The 16,832-nt window shown below is 36.9% G+C and overlaps 1 protein-coding gene across 1 annotated transcript in view; it reads right to left on the bottom strand.

Moving 5' to 3' along the window:
* Nucleotides 1-16,832, bottom strand: part of LOC107847306 (mediator of RNA polymerase II transcription subunit 25) — a 77,015-nt gene that overhangs the window by 19,678 nt on the left and 40,505 nt on the right. The window contains exons 12-13 of the mRNA XM_047411975.1: nucleotides 6,856-6,924; nucleotides 6,651-6,735 (exon numbers count right to left, since the gene is read on the bottom strand). Coding sequence (XP_047267931.1) covers nucleotides 6,651-6,735; nucleotides 6,856-6,924 — 154 coding nt within the window. The remainder of the gene's footprint in view (nucleotides 1-6,650; nucleotides 6,736-6,855; nucleotides 6,925-16,832) is intronic.

A 16,832-nucleotide genomic window follows, 5' to 3' on the forward strand; every position in this document is an offset into this window, starting at 1 on the left:
TTTGCCCATTCTTCTCCATGATTCTTGGACTCGTTCTTGAACTCTTCTTCCATAATAAACATCTTCTTGATTCACATTGAAGCCCGTCAATCTTAATGCAAGTGGACCAGTCTGGATGCTATCATTCCCCTTTTCTTGAAAACAATTCGTCCTCGAATTTGAATCTCGCGAAATCAAGAAGACATACAATAATAAATAACATCTATTACTTGAAAACAACAATGGCAGGAACAAAACAAGATTGTGACCATGTGTCCACTTAACCCAATTAATCCTTGCATGTATAAATACACCTTTATAAAGCATGTGGACATCATCATCCCAACAGAAAATTCTCTTCCTTGTATGAGCACAACAATATTCACGCTTAGATGACGTAGGGAATGATATGTGCCTCCCCAATTTAGCTCTATCAATAAAGTACTCCACTGGGCTTGTTAAAGACGTCGTAAGCTCCATAAAATATGTATCAAATTTAATACTTTTATGATATAGCCAAGCATCATCAATTACACTTCTCAAAGATTTTTCCACATAAAACTTATCCACATATACATAGGAATTTTCAAGTTAGAAGAACCTTTCAGTCTCAAAATAGAATCTCCACCAAATTCTAAGTAATTGCTCAAATTCTCCAACAAAGAGAATCATGAATAGGTTCAAAAAAGGGTATTTGATCACGGATATCAAAATATTCACATATTTCCTCATCACTAGTAGCAAACATTTTTTTAACCTTACAATCACCGAGACTTGAAGAATTATGTCTTATCTTGGTCTTATGTAGCAAAGTAATAATATCACCTCGTGTTTTCTTGCTCATTGGCGTTAGATCTACATCTGCCGTGTTGAACTTCTTGTCATGAATCTTATCTTGGACAAGTCCAAAATAATTCTTTTTACCTATATCCTTCTCGTGAACAAACATTTGCTCAATGGGACATGTAGTATTAAGTTCAACCACCTTATTATTAAGTTCATCCAATGAAGGTTTTTCAATGCAAACTTTTTCATGAATACCTATAAGAGAGTCAAAGCAACTAAAATAATTAGAAAGGTTAGAGTTAGAATAAAAAATAACCTCACTAAAACTTCCTTGTTTTTCTTTCTCGACCTCATTATTATCCTTCTCTTTAATACTCTCACAATCATCTCTCTGTTCTTTTCTCTTGACCTAACTTGACATCACATTCTCTTCACACAACACAACCTTTCTTCTTTCATCTCTTGGAATATCAACATGCACTCCCCAACTCTTATCATTCTTTTCTCGCTTAAAATTTTTCATTGCTTCTTTCACACGTTTCTGATCTTCATAAACTTGGGATGGAGTTAAAGGTACGAGTTTATATTTTCTTTTGTTTAGCTCAAGAGAAACTCTATTCTGTACGAGTTTATATTTTCTTTTGTTTACCTCAAGAGAAACTCTATTCTTTCCCCTATCGTAAATTGTATTCCTATCAAATTGGCATGGACGTCCAAGCTTGATATGACAATCTTGCATTGGAATTACATCACAAAGAACATTATCAGAGTACCTTCCAATAGAGAAAGAAATCATGCATTGCTTAGTCGCCTTAAGTTCACCAAAATCATTGTGTTTGATGCATGTAAGTTTCAACTTCACCACGTAGGAACTTATCACATTAGCACCATTTTTAAAATCAATAATAATAGAGCAAATATTATCCTTTATTCCACACCTTGTATGAAAAATATCGTCCATCAAATCAGTTATATTCACCTAGTTAGGTGGATATTGGATAACAACCTCTAATGCATCAAGTCGAGCGGAGATCCTTCTAAGTTCCTTGGCTATGTCGTTAGTTTGAGTTTCAACATCAGTATCCTTTCCTGTTTGAGACATCTCAAAAATAATATCAAATGAAACAAAAATTTCTCAATTTTTGGCCCTTTTTCCGCTTATTGATCTTACACTCTCTTTCCCTCTTTATCACTCAAATTACAACCTTTGGCTGATTCCTTTAGAATTTATATATTAACCCTGCTAGTAGAAATTCCTTTAGAAGTAAGATCAAGAGAGAAAAAGAAATTACGAACTTCCAGACTAAATTTGCACGTAATTTTTTTAAAAAAAATCTTTTTGGCAACTACGTAGCTTTTTTACAAAAAAATCTACTAAAGGAAAAAAAAAGAGTAAAGATTTTTTTTTTGGTTACAAAACTCCCAAGAATTATCAAGAATGGGACCTTGATAGAACTGCTCTGATACCACTTGATAAGAATCGGGTTACGTTAATAAACAAGAAAATAATGCGGAAGCAAAAACTCTAAGATTAAAGACAAGAAATTAAAGATAGATGAAATTTCAGAATAAATCCCCAATTTCGAGATAAGTGTTAAGAACCCTAATTGATCTTAGCATTCAAAATTAGTGGATTAAGACTAATTATGATACTAATAGAGTCACTTCAAGAACTTAGATCCAAAGAAGATCTAGACCCTATTTCGAAAAAATTAAAGACAACAATTAGTATAAGACTAATCACCTTCTTTAATTAACTTTAATAGAAACCAAAAATATCAAGTTAAAAATTAATCTCACCTCCTAAAGAATCGTTCTTATATGGTTGCAAGATAAATCCTAAGTAGCCACACACAAAGGTACAAATAAGAGAAACTCTCAATTAATAATAATATTGTCTGATTGAAAATAACAAAATTCATCCCTATATATAGGGAAAAAAATCTATCCCAAATAGCATGGGATTCGAATCCTACTTTTATGGGATTCGAATTCTACTTTTATGAAAATAAATAAATCTAGGAAACTTTAAACTAAGAAAGCAAAAGTTTCTGGATTCAATCAAAATTCATATGGGCCCTATCTTCTTCCTTTTGGGCTTGGACTTGAATCATGAAATATGTGTAGCACTTTGCCCACTCTCCTTCATGATTCTTGGACTCGTTCTTAGGTTCTTCTTCCATAATAAACATCTTCTTGATTCATATTGAAGCCCGTCAATCTTAATGCAAGTGGGACAGCCTGGATGCTATCACAACGGAACCGGAATTTTCCGTTCCGTTCCGATTCCGGTAACGTTCCAGTACCGGTAACACAACGGTACCGGTTGCAACCGGTATACCGGTACCCAATGGTCCGAAATACGATACCGGTGCATCTCCAATGAAATTTTCGGTAATTCCAATTCCAGTGCCGGTTGACCAGTTCCGGTCCAGCGACAACCGGACATTGTTTTGACTGTTGGAATTTTTTTTTTAATTGTTTTATTGGTAGCCAATGGCTATTTTGCCAAATGCAAACAATGCCTATTTTTATTTATTTTATTATAATTGTTTTAGCCAACAACGGTTATTCCCCCCTCCCTCCCCCCTAATTACCCCACCAAATTTCCACTATAAATACCCTTTTATATCTATTTTATTCCTCACAAACATTCTCAATTTCTCATACTCTCTCTAAATATTTATAATTATTGTATTAGTTGGAGTTGAAGATGTTTTGAAGATATGACAAGCTTCAATTATCATCTTTTAATTCCGACCTTTGGTATACGTCTGCTTTTACGCAGACGTTCAATATATTCGTTCCAACTTTAATCTTTTTTTATTTTACTTAATATCTATATTTTTATTTTTTAGTATCAACATTTGTTTACTTGCATTAATTTTTTTATTTATAATATTTATATTGCTTGTTTTAATATTTAAATTTTAGTTAAATTTAATTATGGATTCCGATAAAAATAGTAGTGGTAAAAAATCAATCTTTGGTAAGGTTTTTCGTAGAAATAAAAAAAAAAAAGGTCTACTACTAGTTCATTACCGCCTAGATTTAGTGAAACTTCTTTATCACAACCTTAATGGTTTCGACGTTGGTATTGGTATTGAATTAGACCATGAGAACCTAAGTAGACATTATGATAATTTTGAGGAAGACTTACCGGAAGAAGATATAGATGAACAAGAGTTAGGTGATATCCCTATCCCTACTAGTCCGGTTACGGAATTACCTGAAGACGGTGAAGAACTTCCCCCTTTACCGGAATATACTAGGGCCAAAGGCACCGAACGTCCTAAAAGGTCTTTAGTTTGCAAATTTATGGAGCATGATAAGTTAAGAAGTACTGCTACTTGCAATAAATGCCTGAGTTTTTAAACGTTTGACCAGGGGAAAGAATGGCGGGACAAGGCTGCTAACTACGCATTTGAGGAAATGTAATAAAGAATTTATTCACCTAGAAAATGAGGCTAAGGGAAAAAAAGATGATACACCATTTACGCAAGAATCTGTAGGAGGTAATATGGTTCAAACGCGTTTAGACATGTTTAACCCAGCTGGCCCAAGCTCATCATCGACATATAGTGAAGATGTAGATAGAGAGAACTAGCGAAAATGGTTGTTGTTATGGATTTGTCTTTTAGTTTTCCTTCGCATCTCGGTTTTATTCATTATATTCAACGAGTATATAATCCCTCTTTTAAAGGTATTTCACGAAATACAATTAAAAATGATATTTTTAAATTTCAAGCTGAACATTGTCATTATCTTTGTTGCTAATTTGATAAATTTGATGGTACAATATCTATTACTTCTGATATGGGTCGTAGTGCTCTCGCTAATGATTATGTTACTATCATGGCTCATTGGATTGGCCACCATTGGAATATGCAAAAAAGAATTATTGCTTATAAATATGTTGACTCGACTAAAAATGGTATCTTTGTAGCTGGTACAATAACGGATAGGTTGAAATATTTTAGATTTATTAATAAAACTATGGCATGCACATTATTGCTTAAAATTTGTCTTTTGTTTGATGCAATTAGCTTAGCTGAAATTACAAAGTTTGTAAACTTTGAAGTTATGGGGAAAAAAAATTTAATACTTTTAACTTTATAAAGTTAGGAAAATTTTTAACATTATAACTTAAAATTATATAAATATAATTTAACTTCTTAAACTTATTAAAAATGTTATATTAAATTAAACTTAAAGATATACTCCCTCCGTTTCAAAAAGAATGACCTACTTTCCTTTTTAATCCGTTTCAAAAAGAATGACCCCTTTTCCTTTTTGGCGATACTTTAATTTCAACTTTCCACCTGGCATGTTTAGGACCACAAGATTAAAGGGCATTTTGATACATTTGACACAACTTTAATTTAAGGCCACAAGATTCAAAAGTCTTTTTTATTTTCTTAAACTTTGTGCCAAGTTAAAGTAGGTCATTCTTTTTTAAACGGAGGGAGTATTTTTTACGTGTAAGATATATTAAAACATGTTATATTTATTAACTTAAACTTAAAGATATAGTTTTAAGTTAAAGTTTTAAACTTTTTAAGATATATTAAACTTAAACTAATTAAAAAAAGTTTAATAAAAAAATCTTATATTAATATATTCTATTAATAAAATATAAGTTATATAATATAAGTTAATTATATAATATAATTTAAATTTAGAAAAAAAACGTGAAGTTGGTCGCTTTTCCGATATAGATCCGATGCCGGTCCGGTCAGACCCGGTTCCACACCGGTAACCAACGGACCGGTGCGGACCAGCAAAAATGTCCGGTAGTACCGATTCCGATGACAAACTCCAGTAAGGCTGTACCGGCACCGGTTCAGGCTCAACCGGTCCGGCGGTACCAGTTCCAGTCCGTTGCCACTCTTACTTGGGAGGGAGAAATTCAAATTTATTAATAATAAGTATCATATAATTATTATTAAGCTAAATTTAAGTCTGCACTACTAGAGTAGAGATCCAATCTGCGACTACATGTCGGATTCTGGTAACAATTTATTGTTCTCATCTTATACACTAAAGACCTCCTTAATGTGTTTATAATATCTTCTTCAACCTTTCCAATATGATATCATGTTGAAGTGTGTGTCTATCTCATTTAAAAGCTTAAGCTTGTAGAGAGAGCACATTCTTTATTTGCTTAATTATGTCTTCAGCAATGGTTTTGGACAAGCTTCATCTCCAGAGTTGACCGTTGGTAATGACTTGGGCCTAAAGTTCCATTTTTCTAATGGCATCAGAGACAAAGCCAACCTTAGTCTTGTACCTAATGTTTATTGTCCACACTTGAAATATTCAACCTGGGTGCACAGGGGATATAAGGTGTCTCGATTTCTTGAGGAGATTATTGTCTCCTTATATGGTGGACTTGAAAACCCTTATCTCATGAGTTAGGTTTTGGGATGAATTAGGTCAAGTCCGTTTTCTCTACAGAATCAATTATTCAAATTTAAAATTACTTGAACAACAACAACAAACCCAGTGTGGTCTGGGGAGGGTAAGATGTACGCAGTCCATACCGCTACCTCCGAAGAAGTAGAGAAGTTGTTTCCGATAGACCCCCGGCTTAAGATAAAGAATAAGCGACTTAAAATTACTTGAAATGGCTATTTAATCTATATTATATTGTCATTTCAAGATACACGCTGTCACGTGCATACGTGTGGAGATACATGTGTATCAGAGTAAGAGTATCAACCTCAAATCATTCACCATAATCAAGAACAATAAATACTGTCGACTTGCACGTGTGCAATTGACATTGCTGCAAGACCGATGCAGTAAACCAACAAAAGAACTACAATGAAACTGCGGTATTCTCTAGCTGCAGAAACTCGATCTTTAAAAGTAGGAACACATACAAGCTTCTTTTCTTGCAGCTGGCTAAGGAATCCATGCTGGTTCATTGCCCTAAAAACTAGAAAATCTGCCTTCCCAACATATTGCCTGATCCAAAACAAAGATGCAATTTTCAGAAAGGCATAATTGCACTGTGTATGACAAGAATCTGTTTCTAACATGAAAAAGATCCACCAAGCAAAAATTTAATATATCTTAAATTATTACTTGTTATTCATATGATCCTGGGAAATAAGGCGAACAATTTGCATTGTTGGGGGCCAATTTGCAGCAAGCCTGACAAAAACAAAAAGGGAAAATCAATTCTAGGTGTTAATACAGTTGAACAAACACCGAAAAATGGTAGTGAAAAGAAAACCAAAGATACATAACAGAGGAACTAAAAGACGACTTTTTATATAAGCATACAGAGTTGACATCATCTGCTTCAAATACATAAAAGAGCATCCTGGATGTCATTTTACGTAGAGAAACCACATTTTCTCTAGGAACTCTCACATTGGTTAAAGCCTCTATAACTGACAACGAAAATAATTGAGTTAGAATCCTTCCACTCCTTCCACACATTAATCCAACAGAATACAATCGGGAGAAAGTACAGCTTTCATCAATGCAGTCACAAATGTCCAACTAATGTGTAACGACTTGAATTTTTGATAAATTATGTGAAATATGTGCTTCTGCGTGAATTTACTATTTTACCCCTCCCCGGGGTTGCGTTGTGGTATTTCTAGGATATGGGGATGATTGGCACGCTTGCCGATGCATTTTGGTGTGATTTATGTGATATTGTGGTTTTTGGTGGCTTGAGAAGCCTTATACTTGACTTCAGTCAACATCGTTAGATCTGTGCGTCGGATGGCAAAACGGACTGCGCCACAGATCCTGAACGTCGATTTCAGGATGGTAACATGATTGGTGTGGTTTTATGGCTTTTAAATCTCATTTCGATCCTCGGTTCGGAAAGTTGTGATTTTGGGTTTCGAGGATCAATTTTGTAAAAACAATATTTTTTCAAAAATATGATATTAGTCATTGAGTCCGGAGCATCGAATTTGATAGGATAGCATATTTCGTTTGCGTTCATGGGATTCCGGATGAATCCCGAGGGTTCCACAGAGACTTGAACCCAATATGTAACCTATGTTTTGCCCGTTTTTTTTTTTTTCATTTTGAGACTTGTAGCTTAGGGTCACACTTTTGAGGAATGTCTTATATTTCTAAGCTTGGGTAAGCTTCTAAACACCTATTTCAACTACATCACTCCAATTTTATTATCTATTTCTTGTTTTAACATGGTTTAAAGTGGAAATTGGGGATTTTGGCCCGGAAGGTCCAAAATTGTGTTTCTTCGATTTAAACTCCGATTTCAATCCATTTTCACTTGGGTAAGTTTCTAATCTTATCATTATTACTTTTCTATCAATTTCATCTTCAAAACAACTTCAATTCTTGATTTTTAAAATGAATTTTGGGGATTTAACGCAGTAAAGCTTGAAATAGATTTTTCTTCGATTTGAACCTCGTTTTTAACTCGTTTTCGTTTGGGTTTTCAGCTGCAGACTCCTAAATATATGGGGAACATGTTTTTGAAATAAAATTATGATTTTGCCCTTCTTTTTTGAAAACTCGTTTCGGGGATCCGTTTTGACCCCAACTTGAAAATAGGCAATATGGGTATCGTTCACTTTATTTTGACGCATAGATTCTATATTTTCATTTTTTTAGTTGAGCCGGGGGTCTTTCGGAAACAGCCTTTCTACTTCATCAGAGGTAGAGGTATGGACTGCGTACATCTTACCCCCCCAGACCCCACTAAGTGGGAATACACTGGGTTTGTTGTTGTTGTATTCTGGAACCGTTCATAGGGAGTAAGGCTTTGGATCGAAGGCTTGCGGACTTATTTTCGGCATTCAAGGTAGGTTATGGCTTAACTTCTTTCAATGGGTTGGATAGTTAATGTTGATTCAAAATCATGTTAAGGGTGTGGGAAATAATCATGAAAATGACTAAGTTTATTGTGTTGTGCCCGTGTGGGAGCCTATATGTTGATGTATTTGGTGGTTTTGGAACATTATATGTAATGTGTGACCATGTGGGGTCTTATATGATATTGTTGGCCTTATATATGTGAAATTGATTATGTGTTGCTAATGAGAAAGCATAACATGGTATTAATTGTATATTGTGATGTATCCATACTCTATTGGCATGTGAATCGAGTTGGATTTCATGGATGGTTGGAAAAATTAAGTGGATACTTGGCTCACTTGGTTGGTATAGTGATTGGATATGGAAACACTCATTTTGGTTGGTTGTGAGCATTTCGTCCTCATATCATAGTCATTCATGAAATATTAGTACCATTGTGGAAATACTGGAAACACTGCTTTTGCTGACAGAAAATGTGATATCTTAAAAAAAAACCTCCTCAAGGAATGTGCCGGGGAGGAGATATGGATATGAATTGGATATGGATTGTATACACGTTGACAAACCCCCCATGGGTCCTACGTCAGAAAGCTTTAGCTCTGTAGGTGTACACGGAGGTTGTGCGACAACCTCGTGCATTACATCATCATCCTCATTTTCATTGTATTTACCATATTATGCTTGTGTAGTGATTGTATTTCTATTTTGACTTGTTACCTATCCATTTGTTCTATCTCCGTTTACTTGTACTTGATGTTCTCGTATATGTATGTTCTTCTTTGCTCTACTTATATGAGGTATAATGTATACTTGTATCCCTTTTTGGTGTTTGCTGCAATGTATGTGAGTATTATAGAACTGTTAGTGCAAGCGGTGTGGGCTATTGTTGTGGGATATTTTCTGATTGCAGGTGACGTGTCCTTATTGTGTACTTTTGTATGTTTTATTTTCTACTTTGTTCGGTCGGCCTATGATACCTACCGAGTACAAGTGGACCGTGTCCACCCCTACTGTACCCTTTCGGTGCAGATCCTGGTTCGAATGCACCTCACAGTGGTTGATATAGGCGCCTTTGAAGTTATTCAAGGTAGCAGTTGGATTTCATGCGCCTGGAGTTTACTTCTATCTTTCTATACTAGACTGTTTTTACTAGTATTCGGAGACAGAGTTGTCCCTGTTGGATTTCTTATGTATTTGATTCATGGATTGTATTAGTAGTTCTTACATTGTTTATTGGTTATGTTTCTTTCCGTTTTTATTATATGTATGTGGTTCGGCTTCTAGAAGGCTTCGTTCTAGAAGCCTAGCCTTGGGGTTATTGTTGTATTTTCCCCTTGTGTCTCAGTTCGGTTAATAGGCTTACTTGCCAAGGTTCGCCGCGACAATTGTCATGATGGCCATTGGTTTTTAGGTAGTGACATAATGCTACCAGCACAACCCAAAAGTTTGTAATCTAGCTCAAGCCTTTTTACAAACACTTCAAGATTGGCTAGATCTCATTTGTCTATCCAACGGTAGGAATACAACTGGAAAGAAACTCTATTTCTCTGCTACTTACTTCCAATTTGAAGGAAGTCCACTCTTCATTAACCATTGCTTCCCATTTTTATAGCATTTGAATAAAATCTATACCAAGTAAAACACAGAACATATATGCAAATTCAATTCCAGCATGGTTAGCTCTTCAAGTGCCTTGCTTCTTTGAGTTTCCCGCTTTCCAAATACCTCCCTATTACAGTAGGAGATGTCTTCCGTTCAATTCCTCAGTTTCAAGGTTAAAATGACATGTGGACTACCTCCTACATCAATCTTTACCACAATCCATGAACCTATCAGACACTAACCACATGTTCTCAAACTTGAAATAGGATGAGCTTGAGTCCCAAACACTACACTCAACATTAATGGTAATTTTTAAGAAAATAGGCAACTCACTCCAACGTTAATGACTTGTGATCAAACTTCACCCAAAGAAGCCACCTACTTGATAGCTTTAAAGCTTTCATTCCATTCAGGTGAAATTAAGAACCTATCATTTCTGGATGCTTTAAATTTGCTCTTTACCTCTAGACCATGTATATTAAGCTCCTTGAAAGGGAAGATCCAGCAGTAACGGGTCCAAAATGATATCAGAATAGATTTCATAGCCCTGAATCTTCTAAGGCAATTGAAGTTTTCATGCTCATATCTACAAATTAAAGTAAATAACCAACCAATGTTCATTCCAGATACCCCTAATTGCTGTCAATTCATGCCAAACATCCTTTATTTTTGCATTTAAATGATACCCATACGCCCCAGCATAACACCATCAAAATTGTTCTTGAGGACTTTCTAGCACAACAGCACAGAGTACAGCCCTTGTTGAATGATAATCCGGCCACTTGTACCATTAGCTTGCAAGTCTGCCCAGCTAGCCCATTCATTCCTCCACAGAGATCCTACTGATTGTTGTAACCACTCTTCAATTTTAGTCTCCTGCAAGCATACTATATCTACCTTCCATTTCTTCAATAGTGTTTGATGGTTCGTTTTCTTACTCTCCTTCAACCCCATGACGTTCCAATTATAGATTTTTACTTTCATCTGGAATGAGTTTTGTGATTCCTACCACTCAACATATTTTTCGCTTTATCATGATTTAGATTCGAAGACAGCTTTTGCAATTCAGCCACCCGTTTTCTGCTTGTTAATCTTTGAACTCCCCCCACCCCCACCCCACTACTCATCCTTCTGACTCCAATAACAACATACCCAGTGTATTCCCACACAAAATGAGATCAAGGGAGGGCAAGTGTATGCAGTCTATACCACTACCTCTAATGAGGTAGAGAGTTTGTTTCCGATAGACAGAAAACAACAAAAGGACATAGTAAATACAAAAACAAAAATGGAATCACACACCAATAGAGAATTACATAAACAAGACACCCACAGAGTAGTTACAAGGCACCACAAACAGGAAACTAACAACGCATGCATAGCACTTACAACCACTGGTCTGGCTACAAACAAAGCACTCCTACCTACTATCAAGGACGCACTCCCACCTACTAACCCTCAACCCTATACGCGTCCGCCGCACCTTCCTATCTAAGGTCATGTCCTCCGTAAGTTGTAACTATTCCATATCATGTCTAATCACCTTCCTCCAATATTTCTTCAGCCTACCTCTACCCCGCCTGAAACCATCCATAGCAACTGCTCGCACCTCCAACCTCCAAACTAGGGCATCCATGCACTCCCATCTTTTCTTCCACCAAAGTCACCCCCACCTACTCGCAAATAATCTCATTTATAACCCTATCTCTCCTAGAAAGTCCAAACATCCAACGCAACATCCTCATCTCCAGCACCTTCAAATTTTGGATATGGGAGTTCTTGACTGGCCAACACTCTGCTCCATGCAACATAGCCGAGTGTTGGTCAGTCAAGAACTCCAATATTCAAAAGTTGAAGGTGGTGGAGTTGACGATGTTGCGTTGGATGTGTGGACACCATTCTAGGTAATGAAATATGCAGTCCTTACACCCTGCTAAATAGTTACTCAATATAATAAGATAAGAGTCCACATTGATACGGATGTGGATTATGTAAAGTTTGTATATAAATCGGGGTCAATATAAGAGAATTAATTAACCCGTAGCAATAATATTTTTCTCGTGTATTTACTTCTCACATGGTAGGAATCCTCGTTGTGCAGTATCGGGACAGTCACTATTCTTATTCCCGATGACTTTCCACGTGGATTGCCTTTTGTCTTTTTCTCTCCAGTGGTATTCTGTGAAAACTAATAATACAACAGGGTTGAGGAAACCCAGGCTAGTCCCCAAAAAATAAATTTGGCAGTGTAATCAGTACTTTCCCTCACGCGCTAATCAAACTTATGGTTCGGCAACGCACCTCACACATTTGCCGGTTGTGTGAGACCGTCTCTGATTGAAATTTCGAAGTTTTTCCTTTTCCTACTGGGATCCTCCGGCCTTTTCTTGCAGTTCCCGCCACTTTTATATAAATCTCAATCGTCAAATTAGGGTTCTGAGTGATCAGTTCATTTTTTTCAGAAAATCTGTGTTTTCTGGTAGTCTCAGCGCATAACGAGAGCTTTACTACACTGAGTTTTCCCTGTGGATATTAAGTAAGGTTCTTAATCCCTCCACGTTATTTCAGACTTTTACAGCAACTATCAATCAGTTCCGACAACCTTTCCAATTAGAATTTCTGATTATTGGCTTAGACTCTCTTAAAATGCGGGAAGCGAGGTTGAGATGGTTTGGTCATATGATGAGAAGGGACACGGATGCCCCAGTTCGTAGGTGTGAGAGGTTGGCCTTGGATGGTTTCAAGCGGGGTAGGGGTAGACCAAAGAAATACTGGAGAGAAGTGATTAGGCGTGACATAGAGCTGTTGCAGTTGACTGAGGACATGACCCTGGATAGGAAGGTATGAAGGAAAAGCATTAGGATAGAGGGCTAAGGGTGTGGATGAATCGTAGTAAGTAATTAGGTGGATTTTGGTGTCATTGGTTTGGCATTGTAATTTTTTTTTTTTTTTTGTGGATGTCGTACCTATGTTATTTTATCCTGCTCTATGCCTTGCGTGCTTCTGTATATTGCCTCTTATCTTGAGCCGGGGGTCTATCTGAAACAGCCTCTCTACCTCTTTTGAAGTAGTGGTATGGACTGCGTACACTCTACCCTCCCCAAACCCCACTATGTGGGAATATACTGGGTTTGTTGTTGTTGTTGGCTTAGACTCTCTTCTATCCAATCACGTCTCTAGGATTTGAATTTTTAGTTCTAAAATAAAAGAGTTGGAAATTCAGGTGTTAAGATTACTTCAAAATCCTTAATGGAAAGTTCAAACTACTTAGATTGGGCTTTCTAGATTGAGTTGTGGTGCAAGGGTCAAGGTGTTCAAGACCACTTGACCAAAAAGGCTACTGATGTAGATGAAAAGGCTCCTGCACAGTTGCAGAAAGTTGAGGCTCAATTTAACAGTCACTGGTGGCTATCTATTATTCCAAGTCGGCGCTCTTATTTCTTCCATTCCAAGCATGTTATTCAGTTTGGGGAAGGCTCAAATGTTATACGCTGATGACATATCTTATTTTATAATGTGATATCTCGGATGACAAACTTAAAGAAACAGGTGTGGGATATGTCTATTTAGCTGGGACAGGTAGAGGTAATCATGAGAAGTTGATGCCAGTTACAGCAACAGTTAAAAAACAATAGGAACAACGACAGAAAATTTTTCTAGTTCTTACACTTCCTAGACTTCCTGATGATCTTGATTCAGTATGTAACCAGATCTTGGCTAGTCCAACTATTCCTACAGTGTAGATGAAGTATCCTCTCAATTACTTAGCCTTGCTGCGGAACCCAATCAAACAGTGATTCCATTACAACCAATTGACTCCTCTATTCTCGCATCTCAAATAAAATCGAACATCCTAATATATGGAGAATCGACGACCAGGAGGTCGCTTTGGAAGATTTCTACCTGTAGTTATTGCAAAGCGTTTGGACACACTCGTTAAGTATGATATTTTCTACATGGTCAACCACCCAAAAGTGCACATGTTGCACAGACTAACACTTCAGGTAATTAGGGATTTTCTTTATCTAGAGGGGAATAAGAGTTCCTTCCGTGCCGAGCAAGGAAGTATTGACATCTCCACAAGTAGCCTCGATTTCCAAAACCAATACGTTTTGTTGCTGATAATTCTTTTGCTTGTTTCTCACAGCCTAACTCTTAGACCATGGATAATGGACCTGGCACTTTTGACCATATTTCTAGTAATAAATCACTTTTGTAGAAAATTATTTATTCAAAATCTCTTCCCATTGTTGCTTAATCAATGGGTTCAAAACAAAAGCAAAAGGAGTTGTACAAGCTACCCTCTATCCTCTGTCAATCTAAATTCTATTCTTTATGCCCTTGGTTGTCCTTTAGTCTAGCATTTGTTAGCTTTTTGACTCAAGCCTCAATTGTGTCATAATATTCTTTAATAATTCTTTTGTTATGAACAACCGCAATATGGAACATATGACTAGTTTCTGACATGAATCACAAGGCCTTCACTACCTTAACTCCTCCAATTCCTCTATAGCATTCCCTGTCACAGATCCTCCAGATTTAATATACAGACATTTAGGACAGCCGAGTCTATCAAAGCTTCAAAAGATGGTGTGTAGTTTGTCAAAACATACCCAAGCCATCTTTAGTGCTTAAGAGTCAGGGAGAGCATTTCTTTTTTGTTCGTTCTGATATATGGGTTCTTAGTGGAGACAGTTCAACCTTAGGATTTTGTTACTTTGTTAAATCCATCAGTCATTATTCAAGATGCGCCAGGTTTTCTTAATGAAAGATCACTACCAGTTCTTCTATATATTCCTCATTCAGTCCCTTCACTGCGCTTTTTAGGTGATGCAGTTCTCATGGCTTGTTATTTAATTAATTGAATGCCTTTTCCATCAAGAATCAGACTTCGCATTTAGTGTTGTTTCCTCAATCACCTTTATACTCACTTCTTTCATGTGTTTGGGAGCACATTCTTTGTTCATAACTTAGCTCGTACGAAAAATAATTTAGCTCCCCACACTCTCACGTGTCTTCCTTGATTATTGTCGAGGTCAAAAAGGATATTCATTGCTACTAATCTGATCTTTATCGGTGTCGTGTGTCACAGCTAATGTCACATTTTTTAGTCTCAGCCTACTTTACTTCTTCTAGCCATCTTGATATAATTAAGATCTTACTATACCAACTTTTGAGAAGTCTACTTTTGTTTTTTCTACATCCCCAGCCACAGTGCAATTACTTCTGACTTATCAATGTCGTTCGAGTCAACATCGGCCGATTCACATCCTACACCACACCCTACACTAAGCAAACTTGTCTCCTCCTAGTCCACCTCTTACGGTTTGGAAAGGTATACGATCCATTCGTAATACCAACCCCCATTATACTATTTGAGTTATTATCGTCTTTCATCACCTTAATCCATATTATTCTTTTGTAGTCTTTGTCCTCTGTTTCCATTCCTAAGTCTACTAGTGAAGCAGCTTCTCATTCGGGATAGTTGCACACAATGATTGACGAGAAGTCTACTTTACATAAAAGTGGTATTTGAGAACTTGTCCTCTTCCTTCGGGATATCTATTGCAAGTTGTCATGGGATTTATGTAGTCAAAGTTGGTCCAGACGACCAAATGATCGGATTAAGACACTTCTACAGAGTGGCAGTCTGACCGATAATGATGTATGGAGTGTTTTTTTTATAACCACATGGAGCAGAGTGTTGGCCAGTCAAGAACTCGCACATCCAAAAGTTGAAGGTAGCGGAGATGAGGATGTTACGTTGGATGTGTGAGGAGATGAGGACATTGTGTTGGATGTGCGATCTTACAAGGAGAGACGGGGTTAGGAATGAAATTATTCGAGATAAGATGGGAGTGGCTTCAGTGGAGGACAAGTTGCGAGATGTGATGTTGAGATGGTTCGGGCATGTGATGAGGAGGTGCATGGATGCCCCAGTATGGAGGCATGAGAAGTTTGATATGGATGGTTTCAGGCGGAGTAGCTAGGTAGACCGAAGAAGTATTGAATGGAGGTGATTAGACATGAAATGGAGATTTTACAGTTTACTAAGGACATGACCCTAAATAGAAAGGTGTAGAGAACGCAGATTAGGGTAGAGGGTTAGCAGGTGGAGCGCATCCTTGCCAGTAAGGGATGCTTTGTTTGTAATAGTGCTTGTAGTCATAGTGCTTCGCATGTCTTGTAGTTTCTTGCTCGTGGTGTTCCAGTAATGTTTGTGATTTTAAATAGATAGTTTGTAGCTCTATGTTGTGGGTGTTTCGTTTTCTGTTATTCTATGTTGGTGTGTATTCCATCTTGTTTTTTGTTTTTTTCGTCGCTTTATACCTTTTTTGTCCTGAGTCGGGTGTCAATCGGAAACAGCCTAAGTTACTTGGACTTGCAATTTGGGCACTGTACCAGTGTCATCGACACTGACACGGGTAAGGATGTGGGATCTGTGTCGGTTTTGGTCAAACGAGATCGGGTGTGTTGACCAACAAGTCGGAGAAAAAATTGAAATTTTGCTACTAAAGTAGAGATTTGAATAGATTGGAAACAAAATACCTTCAATTCCACTGCTATATAGTAATTTATACTAATATTTTAAGGTATTTTGTCTCCTTTGAAGCTTTTTCCCAGGTCGATCTTCTTGTTCAGGTTGACTG

This window comes from Capsicum annuum, chromosome 4 (assembly GCF_002878395.1).
Source record: "Capsicum annuum cultivar UCD-10X-F1 chromosome 4, UCD10Xv1.1, whole genome shotgun sequence".
NCBI classification, from domain to species: domain Eukaryota; kingdom Viridiplantae; phylum Streptophyta; class Magnoliopsida; order Solanales; family Solanaceae; genus Capsicum; species Capsicum annuum.